The sequence below is a fragment of the Saccoglossus kowalevskii genome, chromosome 2 (assembly GCF_978046115.1).
Source record: "Saccoglossus kowalevskii chromosome 2, keSacKowa6.1, whole genome shotgun sequence".
Classification (NCBI taxonomy): Eukaryota; Metazoa; Hemichordata; class Enteropneusta; family Harrimaniidae; genus Saccoglossus; species Saccoglossus kowalevskii.
Window position 1 is genome coordinate 7,554,009 of NC_140642.1, and position 23,283 is coordinate 7,577,291.

The following is a 23,283-nucleotide window of genomic DNA, read 5'->3' on the forward strand; positions in this document are numbered from 1 at the left end:
GGCAAAAGTTCGCCGATAAGGGGCGTTTTTATCAGGCTAAATCTTTTAGGTGTTATCAGAGCTACTGGTACAATATTCCTGTCCGTGTGGTAGTGGGTTGATTGAAATAATGGAACGTTGTTTTTAATCTTTTTTCAAATCCTTATCAACGTTTCGCTGGTAGACTTATCATGGCAGCGGTGGTTGTCGCAAAGCACAAGAGAACCACTCTAGAAAGAGTGAGCAAGTTCATATCATCTGAATACTTCACAGATATTAACTTGCGGGGAAGGTAGGTAAATGATGTTACCAGAAATCATAGTTGAAGTTGATTGTAAATAATATTTTTGTATGTAGCCCTGTATCTGTTGTTCCGGCAAATACGCCTCCCTGTATGCAAAACCCCGTGTGATTGGATTTACATAATCTATATTAATTTATATAAATTAAAGTAGAAAAAAATAATGGTAAAATAAATTGGATTGTTTTCCATATGAATATTTGGTTTGTCAATGCATGTATGACCTTTATATTTATTTATTTATTTATAATTTAACCGAAGGCGTCCTTTCACAGTGAATGCTTACTGTATAAAATCCTATTAAAGTTGCATTTTTAGATCGTAAAATCTGTCGGCAGACTATAATGGGTTTGTGATGACAACATTTGCAAATTATCAATTCTTGAGAAAATTAAGTACAAAAAAACGTTTTATAGCATTTTTTACCATATTTTAACACTTTACCCTAACGATGCACAAATTATACCATCTATTCATCTTGAAACGAACTAAAAAAGTGATGTTTCATAGACATTTCTGTGAGCCATTGATTATGAGTTCTGGCTACAAAATCATGCACACATTCATGAAATTTAATTCATTAAATTCATTGTACTGTATATCTCCACACCCGCATAAAAAAACTATTTTTAGTATATTCCCCTTAGCAAATATTAAAGCGGGGGAGTCGTCACCTGCGCATGCGTCAGATGGCCATAGCGCATCATTGTTAACAACCAAGCGTCTAACCATGATCCTTTGCATTTCTAACATGTGTTGTTATCATTGCTTGAAACTAACTTACACAGGTGATGACCATCCCGCTTTAACACGAAAAATGCACTATTGGATTCCTCTATACCTTAGCTTTCCATAAACATACATATATTATACTGCTTGCTTATTAACGGACAGGGAATGTTCTAATCACAATTAAACTATTTGATTTTCCCATCTATTTTCTGGTTTTGTGAAAAAAAAATATATTTTAATTTCATTAATTTGAGTCATTGAGTCATTTTACTGGATTCATTAGATACAAATTTGACACAAATTTATCACTTTGTCTTCCTTCTTTTATACACATTCATTGATTCATATTATTTATTGTGCTTGGCTTCATTAGATAAACATTCATTGACAAATGTGAAACATTTACTGATTTCATTAGTTAAACCATTGATTCATATTATACACTTTGATGCAGGCTTTATCCAAATAAACACCCATTGACTCGACTTCAACACTTTGCTGCTAGAGATAGAATTCCTTACAGTGAAGCTATCAAAAACAATTTTTCCAATGAAGCTAAAGTAGGCGATTCATTTGGTCCAATGTGAGTATAATTTATGAATTATCTAATGTGGTTTTTATTATGAAATTTTATTCATGTAATAATATGTTGTAATATACAACTACAGAGATTAAAGTTGTATTATTATATAATCCAACAATATTTTCTCTTCGGCTGACTTCAGCAGATACAAGTGATTACTGCTATAGTTTTGTGTGAATCCAAAATGCAGGTTATTCTGGCCTATATCATGTGTATCTAGTGGCATCAACCTGTGAAAATATGAGATTATATATTTATCACAGGCATATTTCCACAGTTTGTGTGTTGACAGTGGAAATAAACAAAATAAACAATAAATAAACAATAAACAATGTCATCACCACGTCTACAGTCACATGTAGCACAAACATCACTGAAAGACATAGTGACATTATTGGAAGACTTCCATGGCACACAGTCAACTATGATGACAGATCTGGATTCCAAGATTACTGAAGGCTGCAACAAGATCTTAAGAAGTCTACCATCACCAGCAGATAACAATACAAGTAAAACTCATGATATTACTGTTTTAGAAAATGAAATGAAGAAACAAAAGCAAGAAATCGCTGATCTGAAATACCAACTGAAGGAAAAGTCACTCAAAGAACAGCTACAAATGAAAATAAATAACCTCATTGTAGAAAACAATACTCACACTATCCAAGTAGCAAAGTTGCAAGAGGAACTATCTAAGAAATCAAAAGAAGGCATTATCTTGAGAAAAGAAATTGATCAGCATAGGTCATGTAATATAACTGATGAAAGCATAAACAAACTGTGTGACTATGTAGAAGAAGTTGTGACGTCTGATATCAGGAAAATTCAGTAGAACTTAATAGCATCCAAGAGTATCGACCAAGATGTGCAAACAATTGGACCCACAGAGGATAATCATGAGTGGATCACTGTAACTCCAAAGGGAAGAAAAAACAATGGTGTGACACCCAGTTCGTCACCACTAGTTAATCACCAATACAGCTCAACACAACCAGCTTTACAGGTGCCAGATCATCCAGTGGTATAACGTAATTATAAACGCAAAATTCCTAATGGTGTAGAACACTTGATTATGAGCGATTCACAGACATCCAATATCAACAATGCCAGATCAGCGAAGAACCAAATGGTACTGTCATATAGAGGTGCTACAATAGATACAATGAAAAAAGCCATCCTGGAGAATGAATTTCCATCCTCTATGAAAAGTTTAACTCTCAATATTGGAGGTAACAACATAGATAATGGAGGGCCTGTAGATGATACAATCAAGTGTTATGAAGATCTAGTTCTGATTACTCATGAGAAATTACCAAACACAACCTTGTTCCTGTGTGATGTGACAAGAAGATTGGTCTGGGACAAACAACAAATACATTCAATGAAGTCATTCAATATTGCCATCCTTTCAATGTGTGATACCGATACCAGATATCATATTAGTATGGCAAATATTGAAGATCGCCACCTTAGCAGTGATGGGGTGCATTTGAATAGAGGTGAAGGTACTACTCTCCTAATTAATAATATAAAAGCATTTATCCTGAATCACTTCCAGCTAGAAGCTCGTCCAGTAGCAACAAATAACAAACCAACTTACAGGTCTGACCATGAACCTGCTAAAAGAACTTACACCAGCTATTCTGCAGCAGCAGCTTCACCAATCAAGAAGAGAGTTGACTGCCAGGGACGAAAATACAGATATGCTAATAAACTCAACAACAACCACTTACAGCAATCACATCTACTTTCAAGAGTAATAAACCTTGAATCGCAATTGAACACATTTAAAACAAGTCTGAACTAATATTATGAAAGCTAAAAAACATATTGTACCTTACCAATTGCTTAACATTGGTCATCTTAACTCAGAGGGACTACGTTACAACTATATACCAAATCCTTGCAGTCATGATCAAATAACCAAAGGTTTGTTAAACATTCAACAAACCATTAAGAACTACCATATCTATGCTTTCACTGAAATCTGGTTAGATTCTAACTCCACTGACTTACTGCCAACACCTGTAGATCACTTTGCATTCCGTAAAATTAGGAACAAATCTGAAAAGGCATAGAGAAGTTCTGGTGAAATTAGTTTGTACATGAGGAAAACACTTAAACCTGGTGTTACAATACAAGAACAGTCTAGTGTTTACACTCTGTGGTGTAGATTAAAAAAAGACTATTTCAAGTTAAAGAAAGACATTTTTTTATGCACAGTTTACATTCCTCCTGCAAATTTGTCGTACTACAATAGGATCAGTGAAGATCCTTTCAATGTTCTTCAACAAGAAATCACCATGTACAAAAAAAAAGGGGACATTATTCTACAAGGCGACTTCAATGCCCGAACAGCAGACTTACTGGACATAATTGAAAATGATGAGAATAAATTCAACTTTGCACCAGTTAATTACCAGTGTGATACTAGAACTAAAATGCGACATAACATGGATACACATAAAAATGCATTTGGTACAGAATTAACTACTCTATGCAAAGCTAATGGTTTAATCATATTGAACGGTAGAAGTATAGGTGATAGACAAGGTGTGTTTACCTGCTATGAATGGAATGGTGCTAGCACAGTTGATTATGCTATTACTGATACCAATCTACAGCACCAAGTCATGAACTTCAAAGTACATGAACCCACAATTGCATCAGATCACTGTGCAATATCTGTCATACTTAAACTGCCAACCATCCATGGTAAAACTAGCAACCCAAATCAACACCTAGATAATTCTTCTAGTTATTATAAGTGGACAAATGAAACAAAAGATCTGTACTTGCTATACCTTAAGACTGTAAAAGGTGAAAGTGTTGTTAACAACGTTTTACACACAGATTTTTCAAATCACTCATCCGATGATATTGCCAGCAAATTCCAACATACCATTGAGCAACTCGCAAATGACTGTTTATTTGACAAAAGTAAACACTTTAAACGAAGAAAACTCAGGAAGAAATCATATAAGTATACCGATAGAAACTGTAATATACTCAAACAAGAACTTAGAACATTAGCTAAATCCATACAGCACAAACCCTGGGATACTGATATGCGCAACATTTATTTTACTAAGAAGAAAGCTTTTAAAAAGCATATTAAAACCATGCAAAGACAGCAATGGAACTCTTTCCAGGATAAAATTAACTTGTTGAATTAGGAAAAATCTTCAGCATGATTCTAAATGACAGAATAAACCAGTATCTACATGATAATGAAATTATTCACAAGAACCAAGCTGGTTTCAGGAAAAAACATAGGACAACAGATCATATCTTAATACTGCATACCATGGTCAAAAAATACCAAACAATGAATAAGCCACTTTATTGCTCTTACATTGACTTGAAAAAATGTTTTGATACAGTTTGGAGATCAGGACTACTGTATAAATTGCAAGCCAACTGCATTAATGGCCGTCTTTATAACATCATCAAAAGTATGTACAATAACATTAAATTCTACGTTAAACTGGATGACAAGATGACACCAGCATTTCGGACTGATAACTGAGTAAAGCAAGGCTGTCCACTTAGTCCTACTCTCTTTAGTTTATTTATTAAAGACTTAGTTGAACTATTAGACAGTACAGCCATTGATCAACCAGTACTAGATGGACTAACAATATCCAGCCTCCTCTTTGCTGATGATATAGTTATCACTTCAACATCTAAAGAGGGACTCTTGTCTTCCCTTATTCATCTACATGACTATACTAATAGGTGGGGATTGAAAGTAAATACAGACAAATCCAAAGTCATGATCTTCACAAAATATGGCCACAGATCTGATAACATTGCTCTTAAATATGGTGACACAATTCTTGAAAAAACCAATCAATTCACATACTTGGGCATTACCTTTAATACTAATGGTTCACTCCACAAAACTATGCAGAGACTTACTGATAAGGCAAGGAAAACCAAATATTCAATTGGTAACATCTACAGTGAAAAGTTTAACAATATTAAGTTGAAATCCAAACTGTTTGACTGATTGCAATTACCAATTTTATTGTATGGATCTGAAGTTTGGGGTGTTTTAGAGACTGGTAAATGGGACAAGACTGACACAGAGAAGTTTCACTTAAATTTCTGTCGTGTCAACAATAAAACAAGTGTGATTGGTTGTAGGATGGAAATGGGTAGATTACCCTTAATTGCAAGAATCCATTACCAGGCAATCAAATATTATCAAAATATTTTGAACAATGGACCTATCAGCTTTACATACTATGCTATTAAGGAACTGCAACAAAACTGCTATAAAAATACATGGCTAGCTAGTCTAATTAACATTAGTAAAATTTACAAAATTAACATTCAGTCTGTACAAAAACAAACTTTTTATCAGTTAGCCAAAGATCATTATGTAAATTCATGGTTTCAGGACATCAAAAGACCAAATTCAAAAATTAAAACATATTCTTCATTAAAAGATGACATTAGCACATCACCTTATTTATACCTGTTGAATAAGAGAGAGGAAATTAAGCTTATGTCTAAACTGAGACTTAGCAACCACAGATTAGAAATAGAGCTAGGACGTTACAAGAGACCAAAAACACCAGTTGACAACAGAGTTTGCAGGATGTGTAACACACTTGAAGATGAAATACATTTCATTACATCCTGTAAACTCTATAATACAGATCGTGAGAAACTATATATGGTCTTCACTGAATAATTGCCAGATTTCTAGTCTGCCAGTATTATTAAAAAAATTAAGTATACTAGTATCATGAATACATCAGAAATAAAACTCATTAAACATGTTATTACCTATCTTAAATCATCTTATACTTTACATGCTAACTTCCAAGCACAATGAAATTTTTCTTCTTTTAAGCACTATTAGTACTGTACCTAGTAGTAGTTGTGTCTTTTTTATGTGATTTAGTTACTTCTTTTTGTTATACTTTTATTACAATTAGCTAAAATTGAAATGTAATTTCACAATACGGCATAATAAAGTTATTATTATTATTATTATAGTAACACCAAATACAAATATATCATTGCATGTGCTCCTAGAATTTTTTTTTTTAATTTCAACCATTTTTATAAGTTGGACTGAATATTAATTCCGAAAATATACCCATGAGCTTGCCAAAATGCACCATAATTACCATAATCCATAGTTATCAGACTGCACATACACCCAGAAGCTCTGGACGAGCTATGTGATGTCACACACTGTGTAATGTCACACACTGTGTGATGTCACACACTGTGTGATGTCGCACACTATGTGATGTCGCACACTATGTGATGTCACACAGTATGTGATGTCATACACTATGTGATGTCGCACACTATGTGATGTCGCACACTATGTGATGTCGCACACTATGTGATGTCGCACACTATGTGATGTCACACACTATGTGATGTCATACACTATGTGATGTCGCACACTATGTGATGTCGCACACTATGTGATGTCGCACACTATGTGATGTCGCACACTATGTGATGTCGCACACTATGTGATGTCATACACTGTGATGTCATACACTGTTATGTCACACACTATGTGATGTCACACACTATGTGATGCCATACACTATGTGATGTCATACACTGTGATGTCATACACTGATGTCACACACTATGTGATGTCACACACTCGGTGATGTCACACACTATGTGATGTCACACACTCGGTGATGTCACACACTATGTGATGTCACACACTCGGTGATGTCACACACTCGGTGATGTCATACACTATGTGATGTCACACACTGTGTAATGTCACACACTGTGTGATGTCACACACTGTGTGATGTCGCACACTGTGTGATGTCGCACACTATGTGATGTCGCACACTATGTGATGTCACACAGTATGTGATGTCATACACTATGTGATGTCGCACACTATGTGATGTCGCACACTATGTGATGTCGCACACTATGTGATGTCACACACTATGTGATGTCATACACTATGTGATGTCGCACACTATGTGATGTCGCACACTATGTGATGTCGCACACTATGTGATGTCGCACACTATGTGATGTCGCACACTATGTGATGTCATACACTGTGATGTCATACACTGTTATGTCACACACTATGTGATGTCACACACTATGTGATGCCATACACTATGTGATGTCATACACTGTGATGTCATACACTGATGTCACACACTATGTGATGTCACACACTCGGTGATGTCACACACTATGTGATGTCACACACTCGGTGATGTCACACACTATGTGATGTCACACACTCGGTGATGTCACACACTCGGTGATGTCATACACTATGTGATGTCACACACTATGTGATGTCACACACTATGTGATGTCACACACTATGTGATGTCACACACTTTGTGATGTCATACACTATGTGATGTCATATACTATGTGATGTCACACATTATGTGATGTCACACACTTTGTGATGTCATACACTTTGTGATGTCATACACTATGTGATGTCACACATTATGTGATGTAACACACTATGTGATGTCACACACTATGTGATGTCGCATACTTTGTGATGTCGCACACTATGTGATGTCGCACACTATGTGATGTTGCACACTATGTGATGTCACACACTATGTGATGTCACACACTGTGATTTCACACACTATGTGATGTCATACAGTATGTGATGTCATACACTATGTGATGTCACTATATGATGTCACACACTATGTGATGCCACACAGTATGTGATGTCATACACTATGTGATGTCACACAGTATGTGATGTCATACACTATGTGATGTCACACACTATGTGATGTCACACACTATGTGATGTCATACAGTATGTGATGTCACACAGTATGTGATGTCATACACTATGTGATGTCACACAGTATGTGATGCCATACACTGTGATGTCACATAGTATGTGATGTCATACAGTATGTGATGTCACACAGTATGTGATGTCATACACTATGTGATGTCATACACTTTGTGATGTCATACCTTTTGTGATGTCATACACTTTGTGATGTCATACACTATGTGAAGTCATACACTATGTGATGTCATACACTATGTGATGTCACACACTATGTGATGTCACACACTTTGTGATGCCATACACTATGTGATGTCATACACTATGTGATGTCATACAGTATGTGATGTCACACAGTATGTGATGTCATACACTATGTGATGTCACACACTATGTGATGTCACACACTTTGTGATGTCACACACTATGTGATGTCACACACTATGTGATGTCATACAGTATGTGATGTCACACAGTATGTGATGTCACACACTATGTGATGTCATACACTATGTGATGTCATACACTATGTGATGTCACACACTATGTGATGTCACACTTTGTGATGTCATACACTATGTGATGTCATACACTATGTGATGTCACACACTATGTGATGTCACACACTATGTGATGTCATACACTATGTGATGTCACACAGTATGTGATGTCACACATTATGTGATGTAACACACTATGTGATGTCACACACTATGTGATGTCGCATACTTTGTGATGTCGCACACTTTGTGATGTCGCACACTATGTGATGTCGCACACTATGTGATGTCACACACTATGTGATGTCACACACTGATTTCACACACTATGTGATGTCATACAGTATGTGATGTCATACACTATGTGATGTCACTATATGATGTCACACACTATGTGATGCCACACAGTATGTGATGTCATACACTATGTGATGTCACACAGTATGTGATGTCATACACTATGTGATGTCACACACTATGTGATGTCACACACTATGTGATGTCACACAGTATGTGATGTCACACAGTATGTGATGTCATACACTATGTGATGTCACACAGTATGTGATGTCATACACTGTGATGTCACATAGTATGTGATGTCATACAGTATGTGATGTCACACAGTATGTGATGTCATACACTATGTGATGTCATACACTTTGTGATGTCATACCTTTTGTGATGTCATACACTTTGTGATGCCATACACTATGTGAAGTCATACACTATGTGATGTCATACACTATGTGATGTCATACACTATGTGATGTCACACACTATGTGATGTCACACACTTTGTGATGTCATACACTATGTGATGTCACACAGTATGTGATGTCATACACTATGTGATGTCATACACTATGTGATGTCACACACTATGTGATGTCACACACTTTGTGATGTCATACACTATGTGATGTCATACACTATGTGATGTCATACAGTATGTGATGTCACACAGTATGTGATGTCATACACTATGTGATGTCATACACTATGTGATGTCATACACTATGTGATGTCACACACTATGTGATGTCACACTTTGTGATGTCATACACTATGTGATGTCATGCACTATGTGATGTCACGCACTATGTGATGTCACGCACTATGTGATGTCATACACTATGTGATGTCACACAGTATGTGATGTCATACACTTTGTGATGTCATACACTATGTGATGTCACACACTATGTGATGTCCACATTGTGGTGATTTGGATTTTTTATCTGTTCTGTCTTAATACATCACAATGTGGTGATACAAAATTTATGCATGTGATAATCAAGTACAATTGTTTATGACATATATAGTACAATGAACCCTGAATTCAGGAATTATACATGTTGAAAGAAACTTGGTTGATTAATTGTCAGTTGGACAATCCAAATTTCAGAATAAGTTCATTTGGTACATGGCAGATTTACTTTATACATCAATGCCTATAAACAAAATATAAATACAACTTTAAAATCCAAGACTATATTTTTTTTACTCCCATGTGCGAAGCACATAATGGGAGTCTTTGCAGTTAGTGTGTGTGTGTGTGTGTCTGTGTGTGTGCATGTGTGTGTGTGTGTGTGTGTGGGTGTGTGTGTGTGTGTGCGTGTGTGTGTATGTGTGTCCATATGCGCAGATTTGATTAGTTTTTGGTAAAATCCGTGCATATTAATTACCTAATTTGCATGATAATTAGCTGATTTTTAGCTGTTCCATGATTGTTCCACTGGTATCTAAACAACCACTCATTGGATTTTGATGAAACTTGGTACATAGATGCTCTGAACATATGCGCAGATTTGGTCAGTTTTTGGTAAAAATCCGTGCATATTAATTACCTAATTTACATGATAATTAGCTGATTTTTAGCTGTTCCATGATTGTTCCACTGGTATCTAAACAACCACTCATTGGATTTTGATGAAACTTTGTACATACATGCTCTGAACTAATGCTAGGTTTTGATTAGTTTTTGGTAATAATCCGTGGATACTAATTACCTAATTTGCATAATGATTAGTCAATTTTCGGTTTTTCCACTGATATCTCAAGTACTAATCATCACATTTCAATGAAACTTGGTACATAGATGTCATATGACACTGCACAGACCTGATAGTTTTTATGGTAATATCAGTACATATTAATTACCTAATTTGCATAATTAATTAATTTTCAGCATTTGATATAAGTACTAATCATCACATTTCAATGAAACTTGGTACATAGATGTCATATGACACTTCACAGACCTGATAGTTTTTATGGTAATATCAGTACATATTAATTACCTAATTTGCATAATTAATTAATTTTCAGCATTTGATATAAGTAGTGAGCATTACATTTCAATGAAACTTGGTACTTACATACTCAAGGACTTTGCAGAGATTGATTGTTTCCCATGAATATTTGTGCATATTAATCACATAATTTGCATAATTAGTTAATTTTCAGCTTTTCCACAGGTATCTCAAGTACTAATCATCGCATTTCAATGAAACTTGGTACATAGATCCTTTAGGACTATGCAGAGACCTGATTAGTTTTAGGGTAAATAATTGTGCATATTAATTAACTAATTTGCATAATTAATTTTCAGCTTTTCTACTGATATCTAAAGTACTAATCATCACATTTCAATGAATCTAGAATTATGCAGACCCAATTAGTTTCCGGTAAATATTTGTGCATATTAATCACCTAATTTGCATAATTAACCAACTTTCACACTGATATCTCAGGTACTAAACATCACATATCAAAGAATGTACATGGATGCTGTAGGACAATAGACAGACCTGGATAATTGTGGGTTAAAATCTGTACATATTAATTACCTAATTTGCATAATTAACCAATTTTAAGCTTTCAAACTGATATCTAAAGTACTAATTATTCCATTTCAATGAAACTTAATACAAAGATGCTCTAGGACAATGTACAAATCTAATTAGTTTGGGGTAAAAATCTTTTCATATTAATTCCCTAATAAGCATAATAATTCATATTTTTTTGGTTCTAATCAAATTTCAATTAAACTTGGAAACACCTGGTCAGTTCTGTGATTTATTCCAACGTTTCGCCCTGGAAATAGGGCTTCTTCAAGAAAACTGTTGTAAAACAAATAGATACAATGTGTAAATGATTGTGATTGAAATGGTCCAGTGAAAATAACGTGATTACAAGTACAATGTATTTACAAAAATAATAATAATACTCCAAAGACTTACCTCTGTTGGGATACCGTGAGATGTAAATTGGCATAACCCATACAGAGGGTGGAAACCTATTTATAGGTGTAATAGGTGGCGCTGTTAGATAAATGCGCCCTCACTGGCGGATGTTAATGCCCAGTGGTGTTTGTGTAATCAATTTTTCTATCCATATAGACTCAAGTTGTTTTCTAAGGTGGTCGTCTGTTTTGTTAATTTTTATTATGCCAATAAATGAAATATCGTCTATGTCGTGGTTGGTTTTATTAAAGTGCATGGCTACTGGTGTGTCCTGGTTGTGTCTCACTGTCCATAGGTGGTTATTAAATCTGGTTCTGAGCTCCGTCTTTGTTTCACCAACATATTGTTTTTGACATCATTTGCACGTGATGAGATAAATGACATTTCTAGTTGTGCAAGTGATGGGGTGCTTTATGGTATATACTTTGTTATTTGTGGTGCTATGGAAATTGGTAGTACATGTATTGTGTGAAAATTTGCAAACATTGCAACCCCTCTTAGAGCCGCATTTTGTGAAACCAGGTGGGAGAGTTGGGTTTTTTAGTTGGCTGTGAACAAGAATGTCCCGGAGATTTTTGCTGCGACTGTATGAAATTAAAGGTGGTTGTGATATGGCATTTTTGCAACGTGGCAACTTTTGCAGAATGTGGAAGTGAGAATGTGTGATTTGTTTAATATTAGGATGTTTTGGATTAAATGTAGTTACGAGTGGTATACGAGAGTCACTTTGTTTAGGTTTGTATGACAATAGGTCTTCTCTCGGTATTGTTTTGGCACGATTAGTTTCCATAGTGACCAGCTCAGTGGGATACCCACGTTTGATGAGCGACATTGTTAATTCGTTCAGACGAGTATCCCGCCACTCAGGTTTGGAACAAATATGGCAAATTCTCAATGAGAGGCCATATGGAATGCTCGTTTTCAGGTGCCTAGGATGGGATGACATGAAATGTAGATATTGGTTAGTATTCGTTGGTTTCTTATATAGGTCGGTATTAATATTGCCTGCCTGGTCTATGTGAACTTTAACATCAAGAAATGAAATGACTGATTGTGAATATTCTACGGTGAATTTAATAGTGTCATGAAATGTATTAATGAACTGATGAAATATATAGCAGTCCATAGCCCATAGCAGTGCCAAATATCTGTAAATAGTTGTTACCATTAAATGTGAAATTATTGTTGTTGAGAATTAATGTGAGGAAACGTATTATGGTCGATGTCTATTTACTATATTTAGATACTCCAATACTCTCATCACATGGGAGTTCTTTCTAAGCTTTCTTTGATTCTATTTCTACTTAGTTGGTCAACTCATTGGTTTAAACTAACCATAGATATACCAGCTAGCTGGGTTGGTAAAGAAGTTAGACTGAAATGGGATTCATCATCAGAAGCTATGGTAAAAATGCTTTTATTAAATTAATTATCACAATTTTCAGTTCAAAAAAGGGGACTCTTAATTTGAGTAATCTAGAATCATTTCTTGCCCATATGCATTGTCTGTCAATATATGATTAGGCATATGCACACTGAATGTTGTTGGTTCCTATTGCCCTGAAATGGACATTTGTGAAAAAATAAAATAAAAGTAATAAATCATATTCAAGTAAATTTGAAAGGAATTCTGAGTACTGTGTGCTGTACACGGCAAACACGTTATAAGTTCACAACTGGTTCAATCAAATTATATGATATGACAATACATTGTAGGTGCATCTTGATAATTTCATACTAATCCATTTTAAACATTTTTTTTATAAAATAGTATTCCTCCGAAACTACTAACAATAGTACCCATCTTATAACTGCATATCCTATTTACTATATGTTAACAGCATAACAAATTTGAAGCTTTAAAAGTCAATGGAATCTGATCACCTGTTTAAATTGTAGCCAATTATTTTAATTTTATGCATAATCAGTTTATAGTAATTATAGTAACTACATTGATATTAGCTTCAATCTGTCTTTCATCAGGTATGGAAAGATGGAATTCCTGTACAAGGTTTGAGTGATGAAAGAAAGGATTTTGTATTGACTGAAAGATTAACTGAAGATGCTTGCAGGTAATTCATTAACTACACATCAAATTGATAAACTGTCACATTGATCAGTTTTCCACACTGGCAGAGTTCAACCTGTCACATTGATCAGTTTTCCACTCTGGCAGAGTTCAACCTGTCACATTGATCAGTTTTCAAAACTGGCAGGGTTCAACCTGTCCCATTGATCAGTTTTCCACACTGGCAGAGTTCAACCTGTCACATTGATCAGTTTTCCACTCTGGCAGAGTTCAACCTGTCACATTGATCAGTTTTCAAAACTGGCAGAGTTCAACCTGTCACATTGATCAGTTTTCCACACTGGCAGAGTTCAACCTGTCACATTGATCAGTTTTCCACACTGGCAGAGTTCAACCTGTCACATTGATCAGTTTTCCACACTGGCGAAGTTCAACCTGTTCCATTGATCAGTTTTCCACACTGGCAGAGTTCAACCTGTCACATTGATCAGTTTTCCACACTGGCAGAGTTCAACCTGTCCATTGATCAGTTTTCCACACTGGCAAAGTTCAACCTGTCACATTGATCAGTTTTCCACACTGGCAGAGTTCAACCTGTCACATTGATCAGTTTTCTACACTGGCAGAGTTCAACCTGTCCCATTGATCAGTTTTCCACACTGGCAGAGTTCAACCTGTCCCATTGATCAGTTTTCCACACTGGCAGAGTTCAACCTGTCACATTGATCAGTTTTCCACTCTGGCAGAGTTCAACCTGTCACATTGATCAGTTTTCAAAACTGGCAGGGTTCAACCTGTCCCATTGATCAGTTTTCCACACTGGCAGAGTTCAACCTGTCACATTGATCAGTTTTCCACTCTGGCAGAGTTCAACCTGTCACATTGATCAGTTTTCAAAACTGGCAGAGTTCAACCTGTCACATTGATTAGTTTTCCACACTGGCAGAGTTCAACCTGTCACATTGATCAGTTTTCCACACTGGCAGAGTTCAACCTGTCACATTGATAAGTTTTCCACACTGGCGAAGTTCAACCTGTCCCATTGATCAGTTTTCCACACTGGCAGAGTTCAACCTGTCACATTGATCAGTTTTCCACACTGGCAGAGTTCAACCTGTCCATTGATCAGTTTTCCACACTGGCAGAGTTCAACCTGTCACATTGATCAGTTTTCCACACTGGCAGAGTTCAACCTGTCACATTGATCAGTTTTCCACTCTGGCAGAGTTCAACCTGTCACATTGATCAGTTTTCAAAACTGGCATGGTTCAACCTGTCCCATTGATCAGTTTTCCACACTGGCAGAGTTCAACCTGTCACATTGATCAGTTTTCCACTCTGGCAGAGTTCAACCTGTCACATTGATCAGTTTTCAAAACTGGCAGAGTTCAACCTGTCACATTGATCAGTTTTCCACACTGGCAGAGTTCAACCTGTCACATTGATCAGTTTTCCACACTGGCAGAGTTCAACCTGTCACATTGATCAGTTTTCCACACTGGCGAAGTTCAACCTGTTCCATTGATCAGTTTTCCACACTGGCAGAGTTCAACCTGTCACATTGATCAGTTTTCCACACTGGCAGAGTTCAACCTGTCCATTGATCAGTTTTCCACACTGGCAAAGTTCAACCTGTCACATTGATCAGTTTTCCACACTGGCAGAGTTCAACCTGTCACATTGATCAGTTTTCTACACTGGCAGAGTTCAACCTGTCCCATTGATCAGTTTTCCACACTGGCAGAGTTCAACCTGTCCCATTGATCAGTTTTCCACACTGGCAGAGTTCAACCTGTCACATTGATCAGTTTTCCACTCTGGCAGAGTTCAACCTGTCACATTGATCAGTTTTCAAAACTGGCAGGGTTCAACCTGTCCCATTGATCAGTTTTCCACACTGGCAGAGTTCAACCTGTCACATTGATCAGTTTTCCACTCTGGCAGAGTTCAACCTGTCACATTGATCAGTTTTCAAAACTGGCAGAGTTCAACCTGTCACATTGATCAGTTTTCCACACTGGCAGAGTTCAACCTGTCACATTGATCAGTTTTCCACACTGGCAGAGTTCAACCTGTCACATTGATCAGTTTTCCACACTGGCGAAGTTCAACCTATCCCATTGATCAGTTTTCCACACTGGCAGAGTTCAACCTGTCACATTGATCAGTTTTCCACACTGGCAGAGTTCAACCTGTCCATTGATCAGTTTTCCACACTGGCAGAGTTCAACCTGTCACATTGATCAGTTTTCCACACTGGCAGAGTTCAACCTGTCACATTGATCAGTTTTCCACACTGGCGAAGTTCAACCTGTTCCATTGATCAGTTTTCCACACTGGCAGAGTTCAACCTGTCACATTGATCAGTTTTCCACACTGGCAGAGTTCAACCTGTCCATTGATCAGTTTTCCACACTGGCAAAGTTCAACCTGTCACATTGATCAGTTTTCCACACTGGCAGAGTTCAACCTGTCACATTGATCAGTTTTCTACACTGGCAGAGTTCAACCTGTCCCATTGATCAGTTTTCCACACTGGCAAGTTCAACCTGTCACATTGATCAGTTTTCCACTCTGACAGAGTTCAACCTGTCACATTGATCAGTTTTCAAAACTGGCAGGGTTCAACCTGTTCCATTGATCAGTTTTCCACACTGGCAGAGTTCAACCTGTCACATTGATCAGTTTTCCACACTGGCAGAGTTCAACCTGTCCATTGATCAGTTTTCCACACTGGCAAAGTTCAACCTGTCACATTGATCAGTTTTCCACACTGGCAGAGTTCAACCTGTCACATTGATCAGTTTTCTACACTGGCAGAGTTCAACCTGTCCCATTGATCAGTTTTCCACACTGGCAAGTTCAACCTGTCACATTGATCAGTTTTCCACTCTGACAGAGTTCAACCTGTCACATTGATCAGTTTTCAAAACTGGCAGGGTTCAACCTGTCCCATTGATCAGTTTTCCACACTGGCAGAGTTCAACCTGTCACATTGATCAGTTTTCCACTCTGGCAGAGTTCAACCTGTCACATTGATCAGTTTTCAAAACTGGCAGAGTTCAACCTGTCACATTGATCAGTTTTCCACACTGGCAGAGTTCAACCTGTCACATTGATCAGTTTTCCACACTGGCAGAGTTCAACCTGTCACATTGATCAGTTTTCCACACTGGCAGAGTTCAACCTGTCCATTGATCAGTTTTCCACACTGGCAAAGTTCAACCTGTCACATTGATCAGTTTTCCACACTGGCAGAGTTCAACCTATCACATTAATCAGTTTTCCACACTGGCAGAGTTAAACCTATCACATTGATCAGTTCTCCACACTGGCAGAGTTAAACCTGTCCCATTGATCAGTTTTCCACACTGGCAGAGTTCAACCTATCACATTGATCAGTTTTCCACACTGGCAGAGTTCAACCTATCACATTGATCAGTTTTCCACACTGGCAGAGTTCAACCTGTCACATTGATCAGTTCTCCACACTGGCAGAGTTAAACCTGTCCCATTGATCAGTTTTCCACACTGGCAGAGTTCAACCTATCACATTGATCAGTTCTCCACACTGGCAGAGTTCAACCTGTCCCATTGATCAGTTTTCCACACTGGCAGAGTTCAACTTGTCACATTCATCAGTTTTCTACACTGGCAGAGTTCAACCTGTCCCATTGATCAGTTTTCCACACTGGCAGAGTTCAACCTATCACATTGATCAGTTTTCCACACTGGCAGAGTTCAACCTATCACATTGATCAGTTTTCCACACTGGCAGACTTCAACCTATCACATTGATCAGTTTTCCACACTGGCAGAGTTCAACCTGTCACATTGATCAGTTTTCCACACTGGCAGAGTTCAACCTATCACATTGATCAGTTCTCCACACTGGCAGAGTTAAACCTATCACGTTGATCAGTTTTCCACACTGGCAGAGTTCAACCTGTCACATTGATCATTTTTCCCACACTGGCAGAGTTCAACCTATCACATTGATCAGTTTTCCACACTGGCAGAGTTCAACTTGTCACATTCATCAGTTTTCTACACTGGCAGAGTTCAACCTGTCACATTGATCAGTTCTCCACACTGGCAAAGTTCAATTTGTCACATTGATCAGTTTTCCACACTGGCAAAGTTCAATCTGTCACATTGATCAGTTCTCCACACTGGCAGAGTTAAACCTGTCCCATTGATCAGTTTTTCACACTGGCAGAGTTCAACCTATCACATTGATCAGTTTTCCACTCTGGCAGAGTTCAACCTATCACATTGATCAGTTTTCCACACTGGCAGAGTTCAACCTGTCACATTGATCAGTTTTCAAAACTGGCAGAGTTCAACCTGTCACATTGATCAGTTTTCCACACTGGCAGAGTTCAACCTGTCACATTGATCAGTTTTCCACTCTGACAGAGTTCAACCTGTCACATTGATCAGTTTTCAAAACTGGCAGGGTTCAACCTGTCCCATTGATCAGTTTTCCACACTGGCAGAGTTCAACCTGTCACATTGATCAGTTTTCCACTCTGGCAGAGTTCAACCTGTCACATTGATCAGTTTTCAAAACTGGCAGAGTTCAACCTGTCACATTGATCAGTTTTCCACACTGGCAGAGTTCAACCTGTCACATTGATCAGTTTTCCACACTGGCAGAGTTCAGCCTGTCACATTGATCAGTTTTCCACACTGGCAGAGTTCAACCTGTCCATTGATCAGTTTTCCACACTGGCAAAGTTCAACCTGTCACATTGATCAGTTTTCCACACTGGCAGAGTTCAACCTATCACATTAATCAGTTTTCCACACTGGCAGAGTTAAACCTATCACATTGATCAGTTCTCCACACTGGCAGAGTTAAACCTGTCCCATTGATCAGTTTTCCACACTGGCAGAGTTCAACCTATCACATTGATCAGTTTTCCACACTGGCAGAGTTCAACCTATCACATTGATCAGTTTTCCACACTGGCAGAGTTCAACCTGTCACATTGATCAGTTCTCCACACTGGCAGAGTTAAACCTGTCCCATTGATCAGTTTTCCACACTGGCAGAGTTCAACCTATCACATTGATCAGTTCTCCACACTGGCAGAGTTCAACCTGTCCCATTGATCAGTTTTCCACACTGGCAGAGTTCAACTTGTCACATTCATCAGTTTTCTACACTGGCAGAGTTCAACCTGTCCCATTGATCAGTTTTCCACACTGGCAGAGTTCAACCTATCACATTGATCAGTTTTCCACACTGGCAGAGTTCAACCTATCACATTGATCAGTTTTCCACACTGGCAGACTTCAACCTATCACATTGATCAGTTTTCCACACTGGCAGAGTTCAACCTGTCACATTGATCAGTTTTCCACACTGGCAGAGTTCAACCTATCACATTGATCAGTTCTCCACACTGGCAGAGTTAAACCTATCACGTTGATCAGTTTTCCACACTGGCAGAGTTCAACCTGTCACATTGATCATTTTTCCCACACTGGCAGAGTTCAACCTATCACATTGATCAGTTTTCCACACTGGCAGAGTTCAACTTGTCACATTCATCAGTTTTCTACACTGGCAGAGTTCAACCTGTCACATTGATCAGTTCTCCACACTGGCAAAGTTCAATTTGTCACATTGATCAGTTTTCCACACTGGCAAAGTTCAATCTGTCACATTGATCAGTTCTCCACACTGGCAGAGTTAAACCTGTCCCATTGATCAGTTTTTCACACTGGCAGAGTTCAACCTATCACATTGATCAGTTTTCCACACTGGCAGAGTTCAACCTGTCACATTGATCAGTTCTCCACACTGGCAGAGTTCAACCTATCACATTGATCAGTTTTCCACACTGGCAGAGTTCAACCTATCACATTGATCAGTTCTCCACACTGGCAGAGTTAAACCTATCACGTTGATCAGTTTTCCACACTGGCAGAGTTCAACCTGTCACATTGATCATTTTTCCCACACTGGCAGAGTTCAACCTATCACATTGATCAGTTTTCCACACTGGCAGAGTTCAACTTGTCACATTCATTAGTTTTCTACACTGGCAGAGTTCAACCTGTCACATTGATCAGTTCTCCACACTGGCAGAGTTCAACCTGTCCCATTGATCAGTTTTCTACACTGGCAAAGTTCAATCTGTCACATTGATCAGTTTTCCACACTGGCAGAGTTCAACCTGTCACATTGATCAGTTCTCCACACTGGCAGAGTTCAACCTGTCACGTTGATCAGTTCTCCACACTGGCAGAGTTCAACTTGTCACATTCATCAGTTTTCTACACTGGCAGAGTTCAACCTGTCACATTGATCAGTTCTCCACACTGGCAGAGTTCAACCTGTCACATTCATCAGTTTTCCACACTGGCAGAGTTCAACTTGTCACATTCATCAGTTTTCTACACTGGCAGAGTTCAACCTGTCACATTGATCAGTTCTCCACACTGGCAAAGTTCAACCTGTCACATTGATCAGTTTTCCACACTGGCTGAGTTCAACCTGTCACATTGATCAGTTCTCCACACTGGCAGAGTTCAACCTGTCCCATTGATCAGTTTTCCACACTGGCAGAGTTCAACTTGTCACATTCATCAGTTTTCTACACTGGCAGAGTTCAACTTGTCACATTGATCAGTTTTCTACACTGGCAGAGTTCAACCTGTCACATTGATCAGTTCTCCACACTGGCAGAGTTCAACCTGTCCCATTGATCAGTTTTCCACACTGGCAGAGTTCAACCTGTCACATTGATTAGTTTTCTACACTACTAGACTTCAACCTGTCACATTGATCAATTTTCCACACCGATGGAATTCAACCTGTCAGATTGATCAGTTTTCTACACTGATGGAATTCAACCTGTCACATTTCTATTCTAACCAGCCTTGTTCTATCATTTAGGCTTATACTATACATTGAGATGGCTTGTAATGAGATGTTTGGCACTGGTAATGGTTTGATAAATCCACCAGATAAGAATAAACTATTTACGTTATCAAAGGCAGAAATTGTTATTTTTGACAGAGATGTCTATAATCTAATAATGGATTTTGAAGTTCTTATTGGTATAGTAAAGGTATTGATTTCATTATTTATTGTACCGCTAATTCACATTGAAAATAATTACTGTAACAGTAGTAGTTGCTTAACTATCAAATACATTTAAAGGAACACTAGTAGCATTTTTCACCATTGTGTTCACATTACTAGACGTACATCCATGTAATGATAAGCCCAAATTACTTTTGTGGTGGCAAAAACACATTGTGATATGTCTTCTGGCATGACACATATAAGATAATAGCATGCAAATAATGTTTTAGTTGTCCAACTATTTAACAGCTGTTTACATATGCATAGCCAGTAGTCTAGGTGCAATGCAGTGTTGCTTAAATATTCAACCTCATGCTTAGGTATAATTCAACAGTTATGATAGTAAACTAGGTGCCGTTTATTAATCTACAAATAATAGTGAATTAGTCTGCAGGGCCTTTGTGCGAGTCAGTCTGTGAGTGAGTGAGTGGGTGTGTGTTTCAAGATTTTTATACTCACTTTTTCTATGCAGAAAAACAATATTGCATCGTTTAAGTTTGTTATCAATCCATACATTTGTTATTTTTTAATTTAGGTTCTCAATGGACAAGGTTTAAATGTTTAAATTTAATACAAAGGCAAGACATAATGGGTTTCATGATACTCTCATATTTTGTAATTTGAGTAAAATTTTACCAACTGACGGCCATTATATTGACAAAATTTGAACATGTCATCAACCATTTCTCAAGCATGCCACTGAGGACATATTTTATTCAAACTTTGCTATTGTTTTGTGATTTGATTCAAATTAGCCAACTCAGAGTTATGTTGGTTTTATTTTTATATATTTTTAATCTTTTAATCAATTAAATTAATTAATTAATTAAGTTCGAAGTAGGTATAATGACAAAACATAATAGATTAGATTTGCACATCTCTATTTTGATCTCAATTTCTTAACATAAAATTTTTTGCCATTTGCTTGTCACAGAATTTACCAGATGATAGTCAAAGAGGATACCAAGCTCTGTACACGGCAAATACAATGGTGAACATGTGCAATATATATGACAGAGATTCATATAAGAAAGCAAAGGATTGTGCCAAGAAATTCTTGTCTCAACAAAATGGTGACAGTCAACATACAGTACATGCAATGGGGCATTGTCATATTGATTCTGGTAAGTCCACATTTCAGACAAAGACCAAATTTAGGGACTATTAATTCGGGTTCTGCCTGTGGGTCCAAAGACATTTCTCGAATATAATTTGACCTATCCCATTTAAACAAGTACTATGTATGACTTTTGTGCATCAATTTTCATTACCATTAAATCAAATAATGCGTGGTGGTGACCATTTTAGTTCTCAAATTTGCTAAATTCTGATACTTAACCATGTCTGGAACTGTTTCTCACAAATAAACAGGGTGATTTCACTCAAATTTTGTAAGAGAATCATGCATATTGGGTTACAAGTGCATGTCATATTTTTTAATTATTCAAACAAAAATGGCCAATTGGCAGCCTCTTTGTTTTTATTAATTTCTGTGCCAATTCCTCACTAATACATATTGCCTAATTCAGTTGAAAGTTTGTACTGTACTTATAGATAACACCATAGTGTGTGTTATTTTGTGATTTGTCAACCATTTCTAAAGGTGTCTGGAATCATTTCTGCAGTGCACTCCCAAAGTGGAATTTATTGAAGTGAAGAGAATAAATATCTTAGTCAATAAATAACGCAATGCATCAGGTTTCAATCAGTATAACTCTCAAACATGGTAACTTTCAGATTTCATTTTTGATCAGGTTATTCCAAATTGAAAGGACTTTCAACCAAGTTTTGCCGACAATAATACTTTAAATAAAACATTGCACATCTTGTGAGAAAAATATAAAAGTGTTTTTTGTATATCATTGATACATTGCTAAAATATAAATTAACAAACATTTTTGAATACATTGTTTTACCTGACCTTCTCCTTGAGTGAAAATATGTAAAATAAAGTAAAATAGAAATAAAATAAACCACCATTATATAAACTAAAAAGAACGTTTTCCTAAA

The 23,283-nt window shown here is 37.2% G+C and overlaps 1 protein-coding gene across 2 annotated transcripts in view; it reads left to right on the forward strand.

Annotated features, from left to right (window-relative positions):
- Positions 1-54: 54 nt before the first annotated feature.
- Positions 55-23,283, forward strand: part of LOC100378984 (alpha-mannosidase 2C1-like) — a 56,961-nt gene continuing 33,732 nt past the window's right edge. For both annotated transcript variants that reach the window (XM_085490452.1, XM_085490461.1), the window contains exons 1-6: positions 55-271; positions 1,467-1,595; positions 13,451-13,547; positions 14,126-14,214; positions 21,082-21,256; positions 22,208-22,397. In XM_085490452.1, the coding sequence (XP_085346578.1) occupies positions 171-271; positions 1,467-1,595; positions 13,451-13,547; positions 14,126-14,214; positions 21,082-21,256; positions 22,208-22,397 (781 nt within the window). In that variant the 5' untranslated portion in view covers positions 55-170. The remainder of the gene's footprint in view (positions 272-1,466; positions 1,596-13,450; positions 13,548-14,125; positions 14,215-21,081; positions 21,257-22,207; positions 22,398-23,283) is intronic.